The sequence below is a fragment of the Neomonachus schauinslandi genome, chromosome 4, assembly GCF_002201575.2.
Source record: "Neomonachus schauinslandi chromosome 4, ASM220157v2, whole genome shotgun sequence".
NCBI lineage: Eukaryota > Metazoa > Chordata > Mammalia > Carnivora > Phocidae > Neomonachus > Neomonachus schauinslandi.
Genome location: NC_058406.1, coordinates 28534237 through 28560051, shown reverse-complemented (window position 1 = coordinate 28560051; position 25815 = coordinate 28534237). Strand labels below are relative to the sequence as shown.

Sequence of the window (25815 nt, the reverse complement as noted above, 5' to 3'; positions counted from 1 at the left end):
GTTTCCCCCAAAACCCATGCAGACACACCACGGACACCTCCCAGAGAGGTGCCACCAGGACTACTACTGCTCCCCAAAAAGGGAGGCAGAGCCCTATCCCAGGGGCAGTGGGACCGTGTCTCCATCTCCAGTAATGGGACAAGGCACCCACCTTCCAACTAGTTGACAGGACCCCACTCAGAAACAACTGGATGCCCTTCCAGACAAAGGGTGGTACAACAGATTATACATCCCTCCAGGGCCAAAGGGATGGCCCCTCTCCCTAGAAACTAAAAGGCCCATCTAAGGAGGAGGAAGAGGAGAGTCAGGCCTCCTCTACCCTCTCCCTGTACAAGGGCCCCTCCTCCCTGCCCCCCAGCCCTCTGAGGCAGCTCCATCACCTCCTGGGTAACTTGTTGACCAAAGGGGGCTCCTATCTGCTGTCTCCCCAGGGTGTGTCTGCCCAGCAGGGCCCAGCATGGACCAGTCTGTGGCAATCCAGGAGACCCTGGCTGAGGGAGAATACTGCATCATCATATCCTTCCCAGCACTGAGCTCCCAGCCCCGGCACCCTCCCTGGCCCTGGGAAGTGGAATGGACCGTGTCTATGTGTCTATCTGCTCTCCTCCCTCTCTCTGTGCCATCAGGGGAGAAGGAAACCAGTATTTACTAAGTACTTGCTCAGTGCTGGACTCTTCCCAGTGCTTTAAATACTGTTATGCTCCCAACCTACTGTGAAGTTGGGTGTTATCATCCCCATTTCACAGATAAGGAAGGATCAGAGAAGTGAAGTGACTTGCTCAAGGTCACACAGTGAATCTGGATGAGCAATGGAAGGGCAGGGAAGGTGGGCTGGGCTGGGCTGGGCTGGCAGAGGCCTGGCCTGGGGTTTCGTTTTGGCTTCCCTTGACCCTATGCAGCAGGCAGTACAAGGTGTGCTGTGTGAGGGAGAAAGCAGGCAGAGCCGCCTCCTGGGACTCGTGCGCCACCGTCGGAAACGTGGCCAGGAACATGCGTAAGTGAGGGGTTTGGTCCTTGCTTGTCGAGCCTTGGGGTTATTCTTCACTGTACCCTCCAGCTGGACTTCAGCCATCCCTCTGGGGTAGAGTCTAAGTCTTCTAGATTAATTATAATAATGATACTTAACATGGTTTGAACACTATATTCTAAGCCCTTCATCATGTGTATTAGCTCATATAATCCTCAAAATCTGATGAAAAAACTCCTCAGGCATAGATGACTTAATGTACTTGTCCAGATCTTGAGTCGCGTGGTCTTTCTGCCTGGGTTCAAATCCAGGTTTTATTACTTCTGGTTTTTTTTTTTTAAGATTTTTATTTATTTATTGAGAGAGAGAGAGAATGATAGAGAGCATGAGAGGGAGGAGGGTCAGAGGGAGAAGCAGACTCCCTGCCGCCGCCGCCGCCTCCGCCGCCGCCGCCGAGCAGGGAGCCGGATGTGGGACTCGATCCTGGGACTCCAGGATCATGACCTGAGCCGAAGGCAGTTGCTCAACAAACTGAGCCACCCAGGCGCCCCAGGTTTTATTACTTCTGAGCCACATGACCTTTTTTTCTTTTTGTTTTAGAAAGAGAGTGTGAGAGCGAGTGGGGCAGGGAGGGGCAGGGGGAGAGGGAAAGAGAATCTTTTTTTTTTTTTTAAAGACTTTATTTATTTGACAGAGAGAGGCACAGTGAGAGGGGGAACACAAGCAGGGGGAGTGGGGGAGGGAGAAGCAGGCCTCCCGCGGAGCAGGGAGCCTGATGTGGGGCTCTATGGGACCACGACCTGAGCAGAAGGCAGACGCTTAACGACTGAGCCACCCAGGCGCCAGGAAAGAGAATCTTAAGCAGGCTCTACAAGGCCCCAGGCAGGGTTCTATCTCTGAGAGCACGCCCTGAGCCAAAATCAAGAGTCCAACACCGACTGAACCATTCAGGCACCCCCTGAACCACGTGATCTTGAGCAAGCAACCTCTGTACTTCAATTTGTCCAGATTAAAGATTAGAGTGAGGGCGCCTGGGTGGCTCAGTCGTTAAGCGTCTGCCTTCAGCTCAGGTCATGATCCCAGGATCCCGGGATCGAGTCCCACATCGGGCTCCCTGCTCGGCGGGAAGCCTGCTTCTCCCTCCCCCACTCCCCCTGCTTATGTTCCCTCTCTCGCTGTGTCTCTCTCTGTCAAATAAATAAATAAAATCTTAAAAAAAAAAAAGATTAGAGTGACTTAGTACCTGTAAAATGTTCCAAACACTGTGAAGGACATAGAAAGTACCCAGTAAATGTTGCTAGTAATGCCTACATATTACACAGAAGCAGAGAGAGAATGAAGACTACTTATCAAAGGTCTCAGAGCCAGAAAGTGAACCTCATGATCTCAAAGCTGGGAGGGAGGGGCATGAGACATTTTCTAATCTACCACCCTCAATTTACAGATAGCAAAACTGTGGTCAGAGAGGGAAGGGGGTGGCTGGGATTGTGCTGTTGCTGTTACACACAGTGGATAGATGACGCACATGTTTTACTCACAAAGCAGGGGCGCCCCCGAAATAAGACACATTCAGCTTTGAGGACCTATCCATAGAATTGCGGTCTCTGATGGGCACCGTGGACAGAGAAGGCATGAGGATTGTGTATAGCTAGGCACCCCCAGCATGACCCTAGGGACCAAGGAGGGAATGTGAGCACCCAAGGCCTCCCTGATGGGCCTGAGGGACGGCCAGTGGGCCCTGTCTTCACTGCTGCTTCCTGCCCTTAGTCTCTTCATGTATATGCACCGGAGGATGGCCATTACGGGGGACGATGTCTCTTTGGACCAGATAGTGCCAGTCTCACGGGATTTTACGCTGGAAGAAGGTGCCACAAGGGCTGGGCGGTATGAATCCCTCTTCTCTGGGTCCCCGGGTCATGTCTGCCCTTGCAGGGGCTAGGGTGCCCAATGGCTAAGGGCCTTTTCGTTTCCCTCCCCACAGTGTCCCCAGAAGGCGAACTCTACATTCTTGGTGAGTGGTCCTTTCAGCGTGAGTCCCAGCTGGGGCAGGGGGTAGAGGAGCTGCAGAGAGAAGAATGGTGTTAAGTAAGAGCACTCTGATGTCCTTCCCGTGGCAAGCACGACGCTGGAGGATCAAGCCCGCCCACCTCTCTGGCCTGGGTTCCATCATTCTCCTCCTCCTTGCTGTGCTTGGAATCCTCTGGATGGCTTCCCATCACCTCAAACATGACACCACTGAGCCCCTGCACATGCTGTTCCCTCTTCCTGAAAGCCCCCACACCTCCTTTCACTTAGCCAACTCATCCTTCAGGGCTTCAGTTCACACTTTGCTTTTTTCCAGGAAGCTTCTGTTGAGCCTCCTGATATTGTCCAAGCCTCACTGATACCCGTTCCTTTTTCTCATCCTCGCCAGGTCTCTGTCATTCACGTTGATTTAATTATCGGTGGTGAACCAGTTTAATGCTTACCTCCTTTGCCAGACCGTAGTAATGGTGGTGGTAATAACAACAGAAATGAATGTTTAATCCCTGGTCGTCTTGTGCCAGGCACTGTGCTAAGAGCTTTATGGGCATTATATGCTGCTTTCCTCACAACTCCATGAGGTTATCAATGCTCTCATCCCTATTTTATGGAAGAGGTAACTGAGGCCCAGGGAAATTAAGTAACTTAGTAAGTGGTGGAACCAGGTTTCAAACCCAGAATCCAGACTCTGGAGCCCACCCTCTTGATCATGGTGCTGGATTGCTCCTACTCACTTATTAGTTCAGCACATTTGTGGGTGCTCACCATGAGCCCACAGTCTGCTGGGGTCATGCTATGAGCCCGCAGACAGGCTGTGTCCATTCTCTTCACCATGGTATTCCCAGGACCTCGCTCATGCCTGTCATAGTCAGGTGGACCATGGACAGACAGACAGCCGCTCTTGTCTGCCTCCATGTGCTTTTCCTTCTTTCCTTTTGAGGGAGAGACCACAGGTTAGAGAACTTGTTCTCTCCCAGCCCCATCTAGGACTCTCGTGGCGAGGCTTCCTGACTGTTAGAACCTTGGTCCACCCCCTCCGTGGAGCGAGGAGGATGTTCATTTGTAGCTCAGGGTACAGAGATTCCCTTACGGCCCAGTAGCAGCCTTGGGTGAACTGCTTTATGGCCGAAGGAGCCTTGGGATCTCCATCCTGGGGCCGCGAGCCTTAGCACTTGGTTCCTGGAGGCCAAGGGCTCAATTCCCACCTCCTCTGTGCAGGCTCAGATGTGACCGTCCAACTGGACACAGCGGAGCTCAGCCTCGTGTTCCAGCTGCCCTTTGGTTCACACACCCGGATGTTCCTCCAAGAAGTTGCCAGGGCCTGTCCAGGTAGGTAAGACCCCAGGTTCTCTGGGGTGGGGGCGTTGGCTGGGCACTGACCTACCCTGCTGCCAGTTGACTTTCCACCCATTGGCCTCACACTCCACAGTTTCTGTGCCCTCTCAAACCTGCTGGCCTGAAGCCACAGTGCCTTCAGGCTGTGAGCCAACCACCTGTTTGCATTTCTGGTTTCCCATTTCCAGACCTGAGTTTTAACTCCAGCAGAGGCCCCTTTGTCCTCCTGGTTCTGGGCAGGGCTGCACAGGATAGGCTGTGATTCTGATGTAGAATCTTCTACAAGTTAGCTGGGTCTGTAGCTTCTAGAGGCCCATCTTTCCTGTCTCTGGCAACCACAGATGGGACCAAGAGAAGTCTGGCACATGGGCTCTCCTGCCCTTGAACCCTGCTCTCTCTCCCACTGCAGCTGAGGAAAGAGTCTAGCTTTGGCTTAGCAGTGAGAGGTTAGTGGCTTCTGGGGCAGAATTTGTTTGGATCAGGATTTCAGCCAGGCAGGTAAAGGAGAGTTTTTACAGAACAGAGGATTAGCCACAGAACATGCAAATCCGAGCCACCAGGTGCTGGGCTTAGGTGTTACCCAACACTGTTACTTGTTTCCTTTCCAGCCAGCACCTTGTCTCTGTGGGAATGGGGCAGGGGGTGCCTCCCTCCCATCGTGGTCTCACCATAGAGACTGAACCTCCAGGGGGCTCCAACTTAGCTACCTGGCTTTGGGTGCAACCTGGCATATGTGGGAAAAGGAAGTAGAAACAAGATTACAGAGCCTTGAATGCCTGGTTAAGGGGTTTAAAGTTTATTCTATGAGAGGGGGGAAATTTGTCTCCAAAGCTTCAACTCATAAGGATAACTCATCTTACGATTATTATTAGTAGATGTACGAGGGGTAACAATAGTAAACAAGCAAAGAGCATGGACCTTGAAGCTAGACAGCCCCCTTGCCTTTGAAACTATCTTTGCCGATCCCTAGCTGTGTGTGACTTGGGGCAAACCACCTTTCACCTCTCTGAACCTTGGCTTGTAGATTTGTGCATGTAAAGAATATCTTCCTCACGGAGTTGTGAGGGTTAAATGGCATAACACATGTGAGAGTGCCCAGCACATAGTAGGAGCTCAGAAACTGCTTCTTCCTTCTGTACAAGACGGTCCATAACTTAGCTAACGTTCATTGTTGACGCAGTGTGTGTTTGACCCCGTTCTAGGAACTTTTCACACATTATATTGTTTTCCTTACTGCAGCCTTACAAGGTAGGTATCAGCAACCTCTCCATTTTACAGATCAGGAACCTGAGGCTCAGAGAGTTTAAGTGTCTTGCTTGAGGTCACAGCTGGTGAACCCATGGAGCCAGGATAAGACAGGACTAGATAGTCTCCTCCAGAGCTTGAGCTCTTATGGGTTTTGTTTGCCTGTTTGTTTTACAGGATTTATTTATTTATTTGAGAGGAGAGAGCACGAGCAGGGGAAGGGGTGAGGGGTAGGAGGAATGGAGGGAGAGGGACAAGGGACCAGCAAACTCCCCACTGAGCACGAAGCCGAAGCCCGTTGCGGGGCTCCATCGGGGCTCCATTCCATGACCCTGAGATCATGACCTGAGCCCAAGTCAGACGCTTAACTGACTGAGCCACCCAAGTGCCCCGAGCTCCTGTGTTTCGATGCAGAATCTTTTATAAGTGCTTTCTAAGCTTATGCCACCTTATCCCATATAAACGGTTCTGTGAAGAAAGACTTCGGGGGTGGTGATGTGTAAGCTGAGAGCTGAAAGATGAATGAGGTTTTTCCCAGGCAGGCAACAAGGGGGAAAGGGCTGTCAGAGGGAAGAGCAGGTTGTTGGGTGGGATTGAACTTGGGGTAGGAAGGTGTGGAAGGAGCTGAGCCAGGAGAGGCCAGCAAAGACAGCTGAGGAAGGGTCTTGGACTTTGCCCTCCAGCTTGTGGGGAGCTGTAGGAGTTTTAAACAAAGGAATGACAAGGTAGATTTGCATGTAGGAAAAATTCCTCTGGCAAATGGTGCGGAAGGGGGAGAGCCTGGGGCAGGGAGGTCAATGGAAGTGTATTGCAAGGGTTCAGGTGTAAAAACTTAGGCTTGGAGGGGCGCTGGGTAGCTCAGTCAGTTGAGTGCCTGGCTCTTGGATTTCAGCTCAGGTCGTGATCTCAGTGTTGTGGGATCAAGCTCCAGGTCGGGCTCCATACTCAGTGTGCAGTCTCCTTAAGATTTTCTCTCCCTCTGCCCCTCCCCGCCTCAAATAAATAAATCTTAAAAAAAAAAAACAACCCACAAAACTGAGGCTCAAGCTAGGGCCTGGTAATAGGGATGGCGAGGAGAGGGTACACTGGAGAACTCAAACTGAAGGAATGAAGGTGCCCCGGGGGCAGTGAGTTTGGGTTGTGTTCACATCTTTACCCCCAGTGGTTAGGACAGTGCCTGGCACCTAGTAGATACTTCATGGATATGTGTTGAATGGAAGAACAAGCTTGAGGCCAGCTGTGAGGATGCAGAGAGAGGAATCAAGGATGACTTCCCTCTTTTAGGCTTAAGTGTGTGTCTATCGGTTGTCTTCCCTACTCTGCCTTCTGGGGCCCACACTTGGGACAACCAGCAGGAACCTGCACTGAATCAAGTTCTTCTCTGAGCAGTCGTCCGGATGTGGACTTCCTCAGGGAGGGGTCCGGGTAAGAGGGGACTCTCACTGCTGAAGACTCTTGGGTGTCTACCAGCCCAACCCTTGCATTTTACAGATAAAGGGACTGGAGTCCAGGATGAGGTGTGAGGTGAAAGGTGAAAGGAAATAGGTTTTCTCCACCCAGTCTTTGGTGGGTAATATGCAGCACAAAAGGTCAGGGAGTAGAAGTACCTTGGTCAAGAGACCACAGTTAGAGAAAAGAACTAGCTAACCCGAAATGAGCACCTACTATGTCCCAGACATTTTTCTAGACATCTAGACAATGCACACCAACCATGTTCTCCTGTTCTGTCTTTTGAGCAATACTAAAGAGTAGATATCCTGTTTTATAGATGAGTAAACTGACACAGAGAAGGTAAGTAGCTTACCCAAGGTCATTCATCAATTGAAGTAATATGACAAGGTTTGGAACCCCAGGTTCTAACTCATGCCCACCGGGTCCAGAGATTTCAATTCAGCCCCAGCTCTGCCACTTCCTAGTTGTGAATGTGAACAATATATTTTATTTCCTTAGGCCTTGGCTTTATCATTTGTACAATGGAGATATGAACCTGCCTTCCCTACTACTCCAAGAGTTTTGTGAGGATCAGATGAGGCCCAGGATGGGTTAACAGTATGTTAATGCTGAAAAGAATTTTAAAAGCTGTGTCTGGTGGTGCCACACTGGGGCCTGGAACCCAAATTTCTTCATTTATGATACCCTTGCAAATCCAATTCAGTTCGGTTAGGTTCATGCAGTTCTACAAGAGCAGGCAAAAGAGCATAGGAAACCAAAAGCGTTTGGGGCTCAGACAGACCTGGGTTTGAGTGAAAGGCAGAACCACTCGAGAATTTCTAGGAAGGAGTGGCAATCTGCTTAAGGGGGAACCAGAGGACTTGTCTTTGAGAGGGCTTGTCTTGAAGGCGTATCCCATAGCAAGCACACTGCTTTTACTTAGAGTGTGTGTTTATTTGGAGTAGTTTACAAGTTGCTGACGGAGATTATGGGCAATAAAAGCACCCAACCCACTCCCTACTACTGACAGCTATTTGAATTCCCACGTCGCGACCTTAGACTTAAGGTCTCTGAGCTCAGCTGCCATGGGAAAATAGTTCCCTACCTCCTGAAGTTAGTTGTGAGGATTAAGGAGAGATACACCTATGAAGCACAGACACTGGCACATAGTTATCACGGAGGAGTGGCGCGGGTCTAGCCTGGAAGGTTACTTTTGTTTTCACATTTATTATTGCATTTGACTCTGAAACGCACCGAGTGCGCAGGGAGACAGGCTTAGAGACTCCCGGGAGGCTGAGCGATTTGCATACAGTCATGCAGAGGTGGAACCGGCTCTTCAAGCCCATAGCTCAGCATTCCGTCTATGTCCCCGCCACAGGTTTCGATCCTGCGACTCCGGATCCCGAGTTCCTGTGGCTGTCTCAATACAGGTGCACCCGGCCGGAGCCCGAGCCGCCCACGCCGCTCGGTTGGAACTCGCCTCCAGGCACCGGGCCGCCGTGCGCCGGGATTGGCGGAGGCAGGTATCCGTCTCGAAACGGGTGGTGGGGATTGGAGAAAGTGCGGCTACGGGGGCGGGCACCTTTCTGTTTAGGGGCGGGGCTATGGGGAAGCTGGGCCTTCGATTGGCGGAGGTAACGCGGGGTGGGCCCCTCTGGGGGCGGAGCGGGTGGGGCGGTGCGGGCGGCGTGATGAAGAGCTTGAAGAAGCAGGCAGGGAAATGTCTGCCGCCGCCGACTCTCGGGACTGCGACTCTGCAGGTCTTTGGAGGCCTGTGGGTGGCTGGGCTGGGGCTCTGGGCGGGAGCCGGCGGCGGGCCAGGCCCGCGGATGGGCACGGTCTGCGGTTTGGCCGGTGGACGCACGGGGCAAAGACTAAGGTCCTGGCCCTCAGGAGGCGGGGACGCTGGACTGAAGTTCCGTGGGGATGTTATTCTTAGCCGGAGTGGTGAGGGCAGGCGGATGGCTGTGTGGTACTCAGGAATCTGGGAGCCTGGGGTTGTAGTGAAACTCCGTTCCTGACTCGCTGTGTGACCTGGGGCCAGTCGCTGCCCCTTTCTGAGCCTCAGTTTCTCCATCCTGACCTTCCGTGTTTGGCTTGTGTTGGGGGTGCGCTCTCCTTGACGGTGCCTTGCTTTGGGCAAGGAAGGGTGTGTGTATTGGGGCTGCCTGGCTCTCTTGTCGGTCTTCGGCCCGTGTGATAGATGGGGATGTGCACAGACCTGGAGTCCAAGAGGGCCCTGTCCACCTTGGGACCCGAGGCCAGGATGAGGTTACAGGTGAAAGGGACTAGATTTTTTTAAACCGAGCCCTTACTGGGGAATGTTGTGCTGCACAAAAGGCCAATTGTTGAGCAGGAGGTTGTTTTTTGGAAAGCGAGAGGCCCAGGGCTGAAGTGTGCGTCAGTCTGGTGCTTTGGGAGGACCTGCAGACCTGGATTTTCTGTCCAGCTCCTGGATTTTCTGCGAGGGCTCTTTGGCATGTTTTTCTCCTGGGTGTGCCCATGCGGCTCCAGTTATGTGTGAGCTTTGGCATGACCACTGGTACCCATTCGTGCCCCTTTTCTCAGCCATTTGCGAAAGATGAAGAGTCGGTCAAGTAGCTGTGTTAAGTGTGGGCCAGCACTCCGCTTGCTCTTATAAGGCTTGGAAACTATGAGGGGCTGGGGCAAGGAGGGTGGGGGGATAGCATATTGCACAAAGTTTGTAAAATGAGAGGAAATTGGTGAGCAAAGGACTTCCTCAGTGCTTATACTTTTCCTTCATTGCAGCTGCCGCAAGGCGCAGTTGAGGCGCCTGATGGTGCTTATAGTTTGTGTCTTTCTTGGGCTTATCTCTTCTCACTTGAAGTACTGATCTTGAGACAGCTGTTGCTTTGGTTCCCATGACATTCTGGGCTGTGGTGCTGGGACTGGTGAGAGCCTGCGACTGAGAACAGGCCCAGTGGCCACAGAAAGAGGTGGGTTGTGTTTTCTCAGCCAGCGTGCCAGCGCCAGGTTGCTGGAGTGCTTCATTCTCTAAGTGGACTGAGGTCTTCTGGGAGAAGTCAGGACAGCTCTGAAACCAGTTAATCTGCCCCTGGGTGATAAATGCAAGGGATCTCAGAATCTTTCGTTTCTGTTCAAAAAACAAAACCTAGTCACATGCTGGTGAGGAATTATTGTGAAGGTTTTGTTTTTAGTTTTGGTTTAAAATGATTTGACCCCATCATAGTACCTACAGTAAGTGGGGTTATGCTATTAATTGCTAAGTTGCTCATGTTAAAATTGGTAAGAGATGGCGCCAAGCCCCCGGTTCTGTCTCTCATCTCTGTTTCCAGAGTTGCTCTGGCCTCAGAGGAGAGTCACTCTCTAGGTCTCCTCTGGATGTTCTGGATAGTCCAGGCCCAGAAACAGGTAGTGGATTTGGTTCTTCCCATATGCATATGATCAAAATACCCACTTCCTGATAGCCTGAGGAACCGACCCGAGGCAAAAGGCTGCTTTAAAATGCTACTCGTGATGCACTTCAGGAGAAACAGGGCTCCCTCAAGGAGCTGACAGTCTAACCGAGAGGGGTCTGACAGATGTGATGTTGAAATGTTGCGGACTCTGCTGGAGGAGTGGTAGCCTGTTCATCTGATTCTCTTGGGCTAAGACATTGCACTGGCCTCAGACAAGTAGCTATCACAGGTGGGGCTTTTCTGCTTCTTCACTTATTTGCTCTTCTCTATGGAGCTTTTTCTTTCCTTAAAAAGAAATAAGGACAAATGCCTTCTTATTCCTATCCAGCAAGTGAAGGTGCTCTTATCCAGAAAACCCCTTGAGGGATCCTCCTTAGGCCTCCGTACTCATCCCTGTCCTTGTGTAAAACATTCACCTGCATTTCATCCTGGCCACATGCAAAGACCTGGAGCTGTGTTCTGGAAGATTCTGAGGTATGCGCTAGGAAGGGAAAGAACTACTCAGAAGTCCCAGTGGGGCTCTTCTGGGCTGATTTAACAAAGCGGTAATAACAAACAAATTTTGGTCTTTTGAAGTGGTTTTCTTATTTCCATGGTTGATTCAAAGTGAGGCAGCTTTGTAGTAACTCAAATTTCAAATGAGATGTGCTGTGAGTACTTTTTCCCCTGAACCCAGGAAACAAAGCATTAAAGTCTGTCTGGCCTGAGAAAGGAAATGTATGCTATTTATATCTCAGGGCAGCTAAAGGGTAACCTAGATCACTAGGGTAGAAGCCAGAGAGAATGTTGGAAAAATAGCCCCTGGGATGGTCAGCTCAGGGCCCCCCCACCCCCCGTCTTTCAATAAGTAAAATCTGTATGACCAACATATCCTTTTAGTGTGGAGAAAAGGAATTCTCTTAGATGTTTTTGCAGGTAGGAATATGCCCGTCCTCTCTATCTTTGTGGGAAGCTCCACCTGATCCTAAGCAAATGAGTTTGAATCACTTTGTTTCTTTAAACAAAAGAGAACTGTGCTCCCTTTTTCTTCCTCCTTTTGTTGTTCCCTTCGCCATTTTCCCTCTTTGTCCCATTTAACCTTGTGTTTGTTTCTAGAACAGAAGAGCCCCCCCCCCCAAGACTTCTTTCCCTCAGAAAACAGTTTGTGTTGAAAATCTGCAGTGGCAGTCTAGAGCAAGAGAAGTGACCCATAAACATTCATTTAGAAGGAGCTCTGCACAGAAAAATCCTCAGGGACGGAAGGTTCAGGAAGAGAGGCATCAATATTTGTTAGAGGGAAGACAGTGTTGGAACATAGAAGCTCGCTGACGTGCATGTTTTCTTTGCTGCTTAAAATATACTGTAACAAATTTGTAGACTTTACCACCTATGATGCTTAGGCAAGCTGAAATTGGATGACTGATGAGGATTTGAACAAAGTGTGTGGCTAAGTGGCCTGGATATTTTTTATTTCTATTTTCCTTATTGCACCTTGGTACAATATTAGATGTGTCTCTTGACTTTCCTCTCTTCCATCTATACAAGGAGAGCGAATGTTTGCCTCCTAAAAGGTCACCTCTGAATTATTTATTTATTTAAAGATTTTACTTATTTATTTGACAGAGAGAGAGAGAAAGAGAGCATGGGCAGGGGGAGTAGCAGGCAAAGGGAGAGGGAGAAATAGACTCTCTGCTGAGCAGGGAGCCTGATGCGGGGCTCCATCCCAGGACCCTGGGATCATGACCTGAGCTGAAGGCAGACGCTTAATGACTGAGCCACCCAGGCACCCTATTTATTTATTTATTTAAATATTTTTTATTTATTTGAGAGAGAGAGAGAGCACGAGTTGGGGGGAGGGCTGAGGGAGAGGGACAAGCAGACTCCCCGCTGAGCGCAGAGCTGGATCCCAGGACTCCGAGATCATGACCTGAGCCAAAGTTAGATATTTAACCGACTGAGACACTCAGGAGCCCCTTTATTTATTTACTTTTAAAATTTTATTTATTTATTTGAGGAGAGGGTCAGAGGGAGAGGGAGAGAGAGAACCTCTGAATTATTTAGAGGTGCTTTCGTTTGAGAAACGCATTCAGGAATTACAAATGCCCACTTCCCAGAGCTTAGAAACTGGCTGCTCTCTTCAGGGCCTATCCTAGGCTGGTTTCTTCCAGGTAACTACTCATCATCTTCCTTCTGCCCTCCCTCCGGTTTCTTTTCTGTTAATACAGTCACTAAAAACCTTGGTCATCCTGGACTCTTCCCTCTCCTCTTCTAATAACCACATTCTGTCCATTATTTTTCTGCAATTAAAAAATTTTTGGAACATTAAAAAAAAATTTTTATGTCCCATAGTTTATGCAAGTAGCCTCTGACCTGAATGAACCCAGTGGTTTCCTTACAGACCTTCCTAACCTTAAGCTCTTCTCCCTAGGGATTTCCTTAGACTCTAACTTTTATCGTACCCTACTATTTTATATGTGAACTTGAATATTGTGCCACTTCCTGGTGTCCACAGAATAAAGTTCAGATTCTTTTGCATGGCAGTTCAAGTCCTGCACAGCCTGGCTTCAGCCCCCTTTTATCTTATCTAGTCTTATCTACCCCAGCTCACCTTCATTTCCTCTTCTTCAAACTTGACTGCTTATAATTTTTGGAGAAAGCCCTTTGCTTTTTCATCTTTGTTGACTGCTCATTCAGCTACATTTTTATAAGCTTAAACTTGCTGTTCTTAGCATTTTTGCACTCCCCCCCCCGCCCCCCGTCATAAATACCAGCCTGAATGCCTTGCACATCGGTAGGTACTCAAAAATGTCTGTGGCTTTGAGGTATAGAGACCCAGGCAGTTCATCCCCTGAAGTGCTCAGTCACATGAGCAGCTCCTGGCCCCCACCTCTCTGAGCACGCTCTGAACTCCTCTCCCCTCCCTTCCTGGTTTGCTCTTGCACACTTCTCTTTCAGTTTTATCACCAGACCACAGACAGTTCACAGAAGGTCCAGCAAAGGGAGAGCCTGGAGGGAAAAAGTCACGTCTGTCCAATAGCCTGTCACCACTACAACCTGTTGCTGTGAAGTGGTTGCACTGGAGTCTTCCTCCTTGAAAGCTGAACTGGCCATGGTTAGTCCTTGCCAACCTAAGTCACATTTGCACAGGGTGCAGATTGGAGTTTGAATCCAGGGCTTCTTGGTTTGCAGGACATAGGAGGTGTTTTTAGAGATGTCTAAAGAAAGAAGAGAAAACGAAGAAGCACGGTTATTCGACTTTTAAGAAAGTAACAGAGCGGGCGCCTGGGTGGCTCAGTTGGTTAAGCGACTGCCTTCGGCTCAGGTCATGATCCTGGAGTCCCGGGATCGAGTCCCGCATTGGGCTCCCTGCTCGGCAGGGAGTCTCCTTCTCCCTCTGACCCTCCTCCCTCTCATGCTCTCTGTCTCTCATTCTCTCTGTCTCAAATAAATAGATAAAATCTTTATAAAAAAAAAAAAAGAAAGTAACAGAGCTGTTTGGGTGGTGGCCAGGCTGAAATAGGAAAAATTGATTCTTTCCATTGTTTGTAATGCTGGGTGCCCTGTGTTATGGGCTTCTCTCCAGAGTTTCCTGCATTGTGTGCTGTTTACTTAGCTCGCCCCGCCTTTTTTTTTTTTTTTAGACTCCATGCCCGCACATGGGGCTCAAACTCACGACCCCAAGATCAAGAGTTGCCTGCTCTTCCAACAAATAGCCAGCCAGGCACCCCTAGCTCCCCTTTATCATAGAGTAAAATCCAAACTCTACATGGTATTCAAAGTCTTACACTTTGGCCATGTATTACTAGTATATACTAACAAATCCTTTAAAATAAAAATTTGTTTATAAAAATGTATTACTGTGAACTATTATTATTATTAGCAGTTATCATTTATTAAGTGCTTATTGTGGGTCAGTGGGTCTCACACTGTGCCACAAAAGTATAGTAAGAGGATGTTCTCAGATGGAGAGATTGAGGCTCCGAGAGGGTAGGTAACATGCCTGTGATCACTCACTGGTCAGTGACAGAGTTGAGAATAGAACTCAAGTTGTTGGTCTGAATCTAATGCTTGAGCCCTAATCCTCTGGTCTCCCCTAATACTTCTCAAACAAAACTTTTCCTACTTGTTTCTACTACCTATTATGCCTTTTTTCTGAGGATACCATAATGCTGTGTCTTTGTACTGAAATTGTTTCTTCTGCCAGAATTGCTTTCTGAACTTCACATTTTTCTGATAGTTAATATAGTTTACTGGTTAAGAGCACAAACTCTGGACCCAGATTCCCTGGGCTTGAATCCCGGCTGTGCCATTTATTATCTGTGTGTTCCAGGGCAAGTGACTTAACCTCTTTGTGTTTACCTTCTGGTTTGTAAAGTGCAGATAATAGCACTTACCTGTTGGAGTAGCTGTGAAGATTAAATAAATGTAGAGCATTTAAAACCATGCCTGGCATGTAGTAAGCCCTGAGTATTTGCTATGAATATTATTCACACTAGTAGTACTATTGCTGTTGTCATTAACACAGCCTGACTTGGATTCCGGATAGTTGGATCTGGATCTGTTTATCTCCCTGTCAGTTGAATGTGTCTCTTGCTGGTATGTGTTGCCGTCTGAGGCTGCCAGAGCCCAGGGCATGGCCCCCTCTGTGTACACAGCACAGTGTCACTGATAAGCATTGAACCAACTCACTCACTGCTGCCAGTTTGCATTGTCAGGTATGTTGCTCCTTTGGTTTTGCCGGTTCTTCTCGTGTGCTGGAAATGGAATGCGAAGGCCAGTGGCTGAGAAGATAGGAAGGATCCTCTCAAACCTGTCTAGTAGACGCTCAGCAAGGGTAGGACATGGTCTCCACCCAGAAATGACAGCCACACACCCACACACCCTGTGGACACCGTGGTAGTACTTTTGCTTTGTTATCCAGACAGACTCACAGAGTACTTATCTCTATGAGGTGATAGTTTCATTGAAGATGTGCTCATGCTTGCAGAGGGAGACACTGTGGAGTCAGGCAGATTTGGGTTTTAATGTCACTTGTGCCATTTACTGGCTTGGTTCTGTGTCCTTGGGCACATCTGCTCTCTGCTGTGGGCCTCTGTATCCTTATTTGCAAAATGAAGCCAATAATCGGAAATAACAGAGGAAGCACTTAGGACAATCCCTAGCGATTAGAGGGTACTTGATAAATGGTAGGCTTGATGATCAGAGCAGTGTACCAGGCATTGTGCTAGGCTCTTGACCCACTTAGATTTCATTTGGTTATTCTTTGACTTCTCTGTCAGTTTGGTGTTGTCATCCGCATTTTACAAATGAGGAAACAAGTAATTTGCTTGAGGTTTCATACGAGGTAATGGATGGAGCCAGTGAAAGAGCCAGGTCTGTTTTATTCCAAAACCCAAGGCTTCTTTCCCCAAACACTCTAATTTCTCGTAAAGTGCCACACAAGTTCTATGGACGAGAAGGTCTTCAGAAGTCAGAGAAATGAGACCGAGGACTAGCCTGGCGGCGGGAGTGGGCTTCATGAGGGAGGGCGTAGGATTGGAGGCTGGGCTTTGCAGCAGAGGTGGCCGGCACAGAGGGGCGGGCCTTCCCCTGGAAGCAGGAGTGAGGGTGGCGTACACGGCCGTTTTGGCTGTTTCGATCGGGCTGTTTTTAGGTGGTGGAGCCGTGAGCTGGGCGAGGATGGCCACTTTGCAAAGGGCCTCATCTTCCAGTTGGACCAGTTTGTATCTTAACCTGCAGGCCGCAGTGCAACCCTGAAAGCTTTAGAGCAGGGAGACAGGAAATCAGAGTTCAGTCTGCCCACGTCCAGACACAAAGTGGGGTAGGGAGAAGGGGGAAGATCCTGGAGCGGGAGACTCTCGCCGTGACAAGTGAGAAGAGGGTGGCCTGGGGGATGGCAGCCGTGGGAACGAAGTCAAAGACATCGGTGGCCGACCGGCTCTGGGGGCCCAGCGAGAGGGGTGAGCGGATGGCAGGATTGCACACCGGGCTGGTGGGGGCGGGGCTGGTGCAGGTGACAAAGGGAGAGCTCAGGGAGAGGGCCCAGCAGTCAAACGACAGCTTTACCTGGGATGGATCAACACAGAACGTCTGGTGGAAATGTAGACAGTGGCGGGACTGCGCTCAGAACTGGACAGCTCTGTTTGGAGTGGACTGTGATGACTGAGGATTCTTGTGCAAGAGAAGAGCGCGACCTAGATCTGCACTGCTCACTGTGGCGGCCACACGTAGCTATTTACATTTAATTTAGGTAAATAAAATAAAAAATCCAGTTTCTCGTTCGCTCTAGAAACATTTCAGGTGTTTCAGTGTAGCCAGTGGCTACTGTTTCAGGCAGTGGACTTGTAGAACATTTCTGCCATCTTAGCAAGTTCTGTTGGACAGCACTGGTCTAGATCTTGGGGAGTACCTACAGGTAACTAGGGGACCTGCAGGGGGAAATGGAGCAAGAGGGGGAGACAGGAGGAGCAACTGAATTAAGAAATAACGTTGCTGGGGGAAAAAAGAAAGAAAAGAAAAGAAAGAAAGAAAGAATGTTGCTGCCTCTCGGACAATTCTCGAAAGAAGTCCAGTACTTGGGATTTGGGTTAGAATTTACTTTTTTTTCCTTGTGTGATGTCCTGTTTGAGAAAAAGGCCCAACCCCAGGTCAGTGATAGGCATGGCTACAAGACGTTGACATCGAGACCTTGCCTCCTGTCTTTGTTTTGTAGCTCTGGGCCTTCAATAGGTCTGGTTTGGCTTCTAGAGCACCTTTTGGCCTTGCAGTGAGGGAGAGGCTCCAGTTAGCCATAGGAAAAGAAGACGGTAACCACAGAAGGCAGATACACTATTATCTCTGGTCAGTGGACGAGTCCACACTTAGAGAAGTTAGGTGATTTGCCCAGAGTCGTAGAGCTAGTGAGTGGCAGAGTCAAAAATGGAACCTGGGTCTTTGATATTGATGTATATAAATAAAATACACATTGTAACTAACTTTGAAAGTGCCTGTAAGCAAAAAGCAAAAGAAGTCCTACCATGGAGAAATGACTACTGTCGACCCTTTGGTTTCTCCCCATCCAGGCTTTCCAATGTGTATGTGTATGTATCTATAAAATGTATAGGTATATTTAGAAGTGTGTTTTATATGTACACAGACATACACTCTAGTCCTTTCTGATGTGTGTAGCTATGTCAGGCCATGCTCTTAACTGCCATCTTCAATCCCTTATCAGCAGTTCCGAAGTCCTTAAAGCTCCAAAGACTGAAAAAATGTTTTTTGCAAGATTGGCCCAAGCTCAGTTTGGCGGTAAGACTCGCTTGAACTGACAGGAGGCTATTTATAGGCTTTATTTATCCCATCGCGTATTACTACTCCTAAGTTGCACTGTGGAAATATTAAAGTGTTTGATTCCTTGGTGTCGCCTCAGACTCTGCTGGGGGTGTTGTATTATAGGCAGCATAGGTAATGTATTAGCTTTCTAAAATCCCCCAAATCCTGGGACACCTGAGGTGGCTCAGTTAGTGGAGCATCTGCCTTCAGCTCAGGTCGTGATCCCGGGGTCCTGGGATTGAGCCCCGCATCAGGCTCCCTGCTCCACGGGGAGTCTGCTTCTTCCTCTCCCTCTGCCCACCCGCAGCTCGTGCTCTCTCTCTCTCACTCTGCTCTCTCTCTCAAACAAATAAAAATCTTTAATTAAAAACAAAAGAATTGAATTTAAATAAAAATAAATTAATTAAAAAAAAAAAACACCCAGAAATGACACCCTGTGGCTGTTTGTTCAGTGTCTACTGGCTGCCTGATATGTTCCATAAATTGTGGTAAGCCGAGGGCCACAGAGAAAAAGGATCAACTCCTGCTTCCAAGAAGCTTGTGGTCTAGCTAAAGAAGGAAGACAAAGAGAGTTAAACACAGTTACGGTTCCATTATGATAAATGCCTTGACAGAGGCAAACCCTGGGTGTGTGAAAATACGAGGGCCAGAGGAGACCTTTTGAAGGAGGTGAATCCGGAGCTGAGTCTGCAAGGATGACTGAAATTCACCCCATGAAGGTGGGATTGGGGCGTGATTTGGGTCGGGGGGGGGCGGTGAGGAGGCAGCATCTAAAGAGAGAAATCGTTTTGCTGTGACTGGATCGGGGGTTGGTGGTAGGAGACAGGGCTGGAAAGGGAGTCTGGGCTAATTGCAAAGGTCCTTGTACGTAATACTCAGAGGTTTGAGGTTTATTGCACAGGTGATAGAAGTTACCGTGGGAGGGGTGCCTGGGTGGCTCAGTCGTTAAGTGTCTGCCTTCGGCTCAGGTCACGATCCCAGGGTCGTGGGATCGAGCCCCGCATCGGGATCCCTGCTCCACAGGAAGCCTGCTTCTCCCTCTCCCACTCCCCTTGCTTGTGTTTCCTCTCTCGCTATCTCTCTCTCTGTCAAATAAATAAATAAAATCTTTTTTTTTAAAAAAAAAGTTATCGTGGGATTGGAGGCACAGGAATGACCTGCTCAGATTTGTGTTTTCTTCGAGATGGTGGCAGAATGGACTGGACGGGGAGATAACGGAGGCAGGGAAATTACTGAATGTGCTTTCCAGAAACAGTAAATGCCTAAACTAAGGCATGACCGTAGGGATAGGGAAGACGGTCAGGTATAAAAATATTTAGGAGAGAGGATTTATAGGACTTGGTGGAAAAACATGGGAAGAAAGGAAAAACCCAGATGTCCGCTGTTAGATTGGCTGACAAAGGAATGGAGGTCTGAGGTTGGAAAAAGGGCAGAGTGTGAATAGGGAAGCAGGAGAGGAGGAAGGACAGGAAGCTGTGGTCAAAAAGGAACCGTGGGGCTGCCTGATGGTAAATTTGGTAAAGAGCCGCTGACACCCAGCTTCCGTGCTAGATTCAGGGGAGAAGAGATTCCGAGAAGACTGCCCTGTGGCTGGAAATCCCCCAAATCATGCCTTAAAGTTTCCATGCACAGAGTGAGGAATGAAGATGTTCTCGTCCTTGCCGGACTGGGTCCTGCGGCAGACACGGTGATGTGGGTCTGCAGGGCAATTTTCCAGTCCATTCATGGACGGAAGCTGAATCCATAGGGACACACCACTTGTCCCCAGGAGATGTCCTTTCAGTCTGGCTGTTAGTAGGAACTGCCCCCCAAAAACAAGACCCTTAGAAAGCACTGATATAGGAACAGAGCTCTATCCCTTAGTCCTTAATTTGCTTTGGCTCCTCATAAAGCCCCATGAGATATTTATACTGAAGTTCCTACTTTGTAGATGAAGGAACTGAGACCCAAAGAAAAGAAGGAACTTGTCACACAGGAAGATAATGGTACAAGTAGGCTTCAGCTTACATTTCCTGATACTTGCATGCATTTAACACCTCGAGTACTTACTATAAGCCAAGTGCTGCTCCAGGTCCCTGGGAAAGAGCATGAAGACAAGGCCCCTGCCTTCCAGAGCTTACCTTTCAGTGGACATAGGCTCCAATAAGCTGAGGAGTACTTATGAGAGGTAATATCAGATGGTATTAGTACTAAGAGGAAAAATGTAACAGGATTGTGGTTCCCAGATGGTGCACTGTAGCTCCCCAGCACCATGCAGGGAATTCACAGGGCCACGGTGGGACATTTCAAGGTTCGGAAGGAAATACAGAGACACCTGTCAGTCTGCTGGAACACCAACCTTCTAGCTCGACGTAGTTCACAGTTTCAACGTTAGATGGTGCTGCATTCTTTTTGATGACATGGTATCTTTGCGAAGCTGGGTTTGGGGTGCTTGCTGGGATCAAAAGCAAGTACCAGGCAGACATCAGTGTGGCACATCGTAGGTGGCGTCCCCTCGGATTCCAAGGTTTGAGAGGGTGTGCAGTACGCAGCAGGCGCACACATCTCTTTAGTCGGTAATTGTGGTTATTTCAAATGAAATATGAATAGTATTTTTTCCTTCTGTTTATGTGTATTCATTTTCAAACTGCTACTTAAGTTGTTAGGACTTAAGTACTTCATGATTTTATTTTGGCCTTAACTACTTGAACAGCACTGGTAGGTATTTCTTATGGCCTCGAGGCTCTTTGGAAAAAATCACTGAGATAGTAAGGGTGCTGTGAACAGAGGAATTTAGGAAGCTCTGAAGTAAGGGGATAGAGTGATGTGGGTTGGTGGGGGGCTGTTTAGATAGGGTGGCAGAGCCTCTGACAGCAGAGGCCTGAACGAAATGCAGTGAGTCATGTGGAGATCTGAAGGAAAAGCATTCCAGGTAGAGGGACCTGCAAGGGCGAAGTCCCTGACTTGGGAATGAGCTTGACGTGCTCCAGGAACAGCAGGAAGGGAGGTGTGGTCAGAGCAGACTGAGTGAGGGAGAGTGCAGTGGATGGGGGCCAGAGAGGTATGGGGGCCAGGTTAGGGAGGGCCTTATCAACTCTCTCAGGGGGCCAAATTTCATTCTGAGGTGTGGGAAGCGATTCGAAAGTTTTAAGCAGAGAAGTTAATTCGTGTGGCATAGTGATACACCTTCTTTTCACTCTGGCTGCTATCTGGAAAACTAACGACAGGAGTGTGTAAGCGTGGAAGTCAAGAACAGTTAGGAAGCCGGTGTGGTGAAAAATTCCAGGTATATTTCTGAAGGTAGAACTTGGCTGAATTGCTGATGAATTAGGTGTGGGAGTAAGGGGAAAAAGGAGGAGTCACAAGTCAGTCTCAGGTTTTTATTCTGCACAGCTGGTCCAATGATGGTGCTATCTACCGAGCTGAAGAAGCCTAAGGAGGGGAAGCAGCATAAAACAACCTGGAGCTCAGGTGAAAGGTTGGAGATTGGGAGTGGTCAGCATGTAGGTGGTTTTTAAAACTGTGAGGCTAAGTGAGATCACCTGGCTGGAGAAGCGGTCTCGTGCCAGGGGCTTTGCCCGGACTCATTCCTGGGGGTGGGGCATGGGGTGCGTGGAGAAAAAAAGGAGCCTTCAGAAACTAAGGGAAGTATTTACCGGGGGAGAGAGTGGTTTCTATCAAGAGCTGCCAAAGAGGTTGGAGTGGACTTAGCTGAAAACTGGGAACTGACTGCTGGATTTGGCAACATGAAGGTTATCAGTAACCTTAACACATCAGTTGCGGTAGAGTAGTGGGGAGTTAGGCTCCACCACTTTGAAGGGAAGAGTATTCACCTATGAATTCTTCATAGGAGATTTGTCTTTTCTCCTCCATTTATTTTTATTTTTATTAAAGATTTTATTTATTTATTTGACAGAGCGAGAGAGCACAAGCAGGGGGAAAGCGAGAGGGAGAAGCATGCTCCCTGCAGAGCAGCGAGCCCAACGTGAGGCTCCATCCCAGGACCCTGGGATCATGACCTGAGCTGAAGGCAGTTAACCGACTTAGTCACCCAGGTGCCCCAAAGCGAAGTTTATTGAGTGATAGTAAAGTGATAGTACAAAGCTCCCGAAGAGGCAGGGGACCCAAGACGGTTGCCTCCATTTATTTTTTTATTCAGTTTTTTATAGCAGTATGGATTGATGGTTATTTCTTTTGTACTTGGAATTATAATCCAATATTGCTTTATTTCGTTGCTCAAATTGTTCCAGCTGTGACCATTGGAGCTCTTTCAGTTGGCTTCTGTGTCCATTTGACATACCCTCATCATTGTGGGTGTTTTTATTTTGGGAGTTTTTTTTAGTACTTTGTTTTCTGGCACTAGAAGATGCTCCATCTTGTATATTTCCTACCCCAGTCCTAAAATAACCATATCTCAAGGAGCCCCGGTTTCTTTTATTGGAGAATGGTAGTGGAAATCGAGATTGGGCATCAAAGAGTGGTCCTTGCTAGTGGTGTGTCCTTGCTTCTAGGCTCTCTTAGCTGATGGAGCAAGGAAATGTATGTGTGTATACTTAAATGTGTGTATCTCTATATTTCTATATGTAACCATATTTATCTATATTAGGTAAACATGAACTCATGCTGATATCTCCAACTCTAACCCATTACCACATGGATCATTCTAGCCCCTTCCCCTTGTTTACCTGGAATCTCCCACTCCAACAATGAGAAACCTGGCTCCCACAATCCACTCTCCATTTTCTTAAGTGTTAAATTCCAGGATCCATGTATAGCGGCTTCAGAATTGATAACCCATATCCCTGTGGGAAACAGCATTATCAGTCAGAGGAGAGTGCTTATGAACAATTCATTTTGCCTTTAGTCTTACAGAGTCACTCATTTCCAAAGCTATTTAGGTCAGCACTTTTTTCTTCTATCCCCCCTCAGTGAGGCTGTTTCATACATTTGTAATATAGTTAGATTCTTTTGTCATTTTCTCATTTCACTCCAGGATCCTTTGATCTCCAAAATGATTTTTTTTTTAATTTGCATACATTACTCTGTGCTCTAAAGTTCTATGGGTTTTGAAGCCTATGGGTGGTGTCATGTATCCACCATTACAGCTCCTCACAGAATAGTTTCACTGCCCTAAAAAGTCCCCTGTGCGGCACTTACTTAATCCTTACCCACCCACTGAACACCTAGCAACCATTCATCTGTTTACCATCTCTAGAGTTGAAATCCTACAGCATGGAGCCTTTTCACAGTGATTTCTTTCACTTAGCAATATGTATTTAAGATTCATTCATGTTTTTCTGTGACTTGGTGACTCATTCTTTTTTATTGCTGAATAATATTTCATTATATAGATATACCATAGTTTGTTTATTCAGTCATCTATTGTAGGACATCTTGGTTGCTTTCAGTTTTTGATGAGTATGAATAAAGCTGCTGTAGGGGCGCCTGAGTGGTTCAGTCAGTTAAGCGTCTGACTTCGGCTCAGGTCGTAATCTCAGGGTCCTGGGATCAAACCCTGCGTTGGGCTCTGCGCTTAGCGGCGAGTCTGCTTGTCCCTCTCCCTCTTCCTCTGCCCTTCTCCCCCCTCGTGCTCTCTCTCTCTCTCAGATAAATAAATTAATTTAAAAAGAAAGTTATGTGCAGGTTTTTATATGGACATAAACTTTCAAATAGATAAAGATCTAGGAGTGTGATTGCTGGATCATATGGTAAGGCTGTTTAGCTTTGTAAGAAACTATCAAACTGCTTGCAAAGTGGCTGTACCATTTTCCACTCTTACAATCAGTAAATGAGAGTTACTCCACACCTTGCCAGCAGTTGGTATTGTCAGCTTTTTGGATTTTAGCCATTCTTTTTTAAGATTTTTTTTTTTAATTAATTTATTTGACAGAGAGATAGCACAAGTAGGCAGACCAGCAGGCAGAGGGAAAGGGAGAAACAGGCTCTCTGCTGAGCAGGGAGCCCGATGCGGGGTTCAATCCCAGCACCCTGGGATCATGACCTGAGCTGAAGGCAGCCACTTAACCGACTGAGCCACCCAGATGCCCCTGGATTTTAGCCATTCTTAAAGGTTTCCCATTATGCCATTCACTAACTCAGGTACCTTGGTTCTCTAAGCTTTAGAGTTCAGTTAGAGTAAAGTAAGAGAGGTAGAATACAGTTGGGGATTTGGTTCTCAGAAATAATTTGGTTAACCACGGAGCTGTAAAATTCTAGAAACAAGTTCTGCCTTATTTCTGTTGTATGCTGAAGACAATGGGAAGATGACCTGAAACATTCCGAAAGAATGCTACAGACTTGAGCTTAGATGTTACATATTTCTATAAGACACATAAGGAATCCATGTTCATCCAGTATTTTCTGTTAATTGTTGAGTGACTGAACTGCTTATTATGTGCTGGCTGGTGTGCTGGGTGATGGGGATACAGTGATGAATAAATCAGACATAGTCCTGTCCTCAGTAAGCTTACAGTCTAACTGGGGAACAAACATTATAATACACAGCAGTTGAGGCTATAATGAGACATACAGGGAGCTGTGGGAACACCAGTGGTAGGGCATCTGACCTGATCTAGGGGGAGTTAGAGAAGGCATCTTAGAAGGAGTGAGCTCTGAGATGTGGTCTACGGGCAGGGCTTGGCTAAGTACAGTCCGTGGGCCAAATCTAGTTCACTGCCTGCTTTTTTACAGCCTGTGAGCTAAGAATAGTTTTTATAGTTTTAAATGTTTGAAAAGAATTAAAAGAGATTCATATTTTGTGACTTGTAAAAATTATGTAATCTTCAGCTTTCAATGTCCATAAATAAAGTTTTCCTGGAACACAGCCATGCTCATGGCTCCTTTACTCTATGACAGCAGGATCAAATCGTTGTGATGGAGACGGTACGGCCTGCAGAGCCTCCGACATTTACGCTCTGGCCCTCTGCAGAAAAGTTTGCTTACCCCTGGCCTGGGATGGGTAGGAGTTAGCTGTGTAAAGGAAAATGAAAGAAGGAAGTGGGTTTCTGATGGGATATTGCAGTGTAACTGCAGTAACTTTAATATGCATAGACTATGGCATTCAAGGAGGTGGGGAGCCAGAGGACTATGGTGAGAGATGCAGGTGGGCAGGTGGGATCCAGACTGGAGGGAAACTTGGTAGCCGTACTGGGAGGTTTGAGTTTATTCAGTGGGAAGCTCTTAAAAGGTCTTAAGTGGGGCGCCTGGGTGGCTCAGTTGGTTAAGCGACTGCCTTCGGCTCAGGTCACGATCCTGGAGTCCCGGGATCGAGTCCCGCATTGGGCTCCCTGCTCGGCAGGGAGTCTGCTTCTCCCTCTGACCCTCCCCCCCTCATGCTCTCTCTATCTCATTCTCTCTCTCAAATAAATAATAAATAAAAAATCTTTAAAAAAAACAAAAACAAGGGGCGCCTGGGTGGCTCAGTTGGTTGGGCGACTGCCTTCGGCTCGGGTCATGATCCCGGAGTCCCGGGATCGAGTCCCGCATCGGGCTCCCTGCTCGGCGGGGAGCCTGCTTCTCCCTCTGACCCTCCCCCATCTCATGCTATCTCCCTCTGTCTCATTCTCTCTCTCAAATAAATAAATAAAATCTTTAAAAAAAAAAAAAAGGTCTTAAGTGATGTGATTAGCCTTCCTTTTTCAAAAAATCCTCTGGCCACAGTGTAGAAATTGGGTCAGAGATGGTGGGGTGAGAAAGGAGGCCAGGAGATTAGTTTGAAGTCATTCCAGGGAGATGTTGGTAACGTGGGCTAATAGGGCCACATTGGAATATATATATTTTTAAAGATTTTTATTTATTTATTTGACAGAGAGACAGCGAGAGAGGATCACAAGCAAGGGGAGTGGGAGAGGGAGAAGCAGGCTCCCCGCTGAGCAGGGAGCCTGATGCGGGGCTCGATCCCAGAACCCTGGGATCATGACCTGAGCTGAAGGCAGACGCCTACCGATTGAGCCACCCAGGCATCCCGGAATATATTGATTTGAGAGGCATTCAGGAAACAAAATTGAAAGGCCGTGGTGATTGATTGGAGGTATTGAAATATCATTATTTTCATATTTCAAATTGTGTGTGTGTGCGTTCTTGTTCCTGTGAATGCGTGGTCAAAAA

The 25815-nt window shown here is 48.0% G+C and overlaps 1 protein-coding gene across 4 annotated transcripts in view; it reads left to right on the top strand.

Moving 5' to 3' along the window:
* Positions 1–457: 457 nt before the first annotated feature.
* The window catches only part of INPP5B (inositol polyphosphate-5-phosphatase B), a 45261-nt gene continuing 19903 nt past the window's right edge, over positions 458–25815 (top strand). Inside the window, exons 1-6 of one of the 4 annotated variants that reach the window (XM_044913975.1) lie at positions 458–526; positions 903–994; positions 2735–2832; positions 2949–2978; positions 4214–4318; positions 8379–8519. In XM_044913975.1, coding sequence (XP_044769910.1) covers positions 458–526; positions 903–994; positions 2735–2832; positions 2949–2978; positions 4214–4318; positions 8379–8519 — 535 coding nt within the window. Of the gene's footprint in view, positions 527–902; positions 995–2734; positions 2833–2948; positions 2979–4207; positions 4319–8378; positions 8520–8671; positions 8761–10602; positions 10670–25815 lie in introns of those variants that run through there. The other 3 variants (XM_044913974.1, XM_044913976.1, XM_044913977.1) reach the window with 3 other exon arrangements.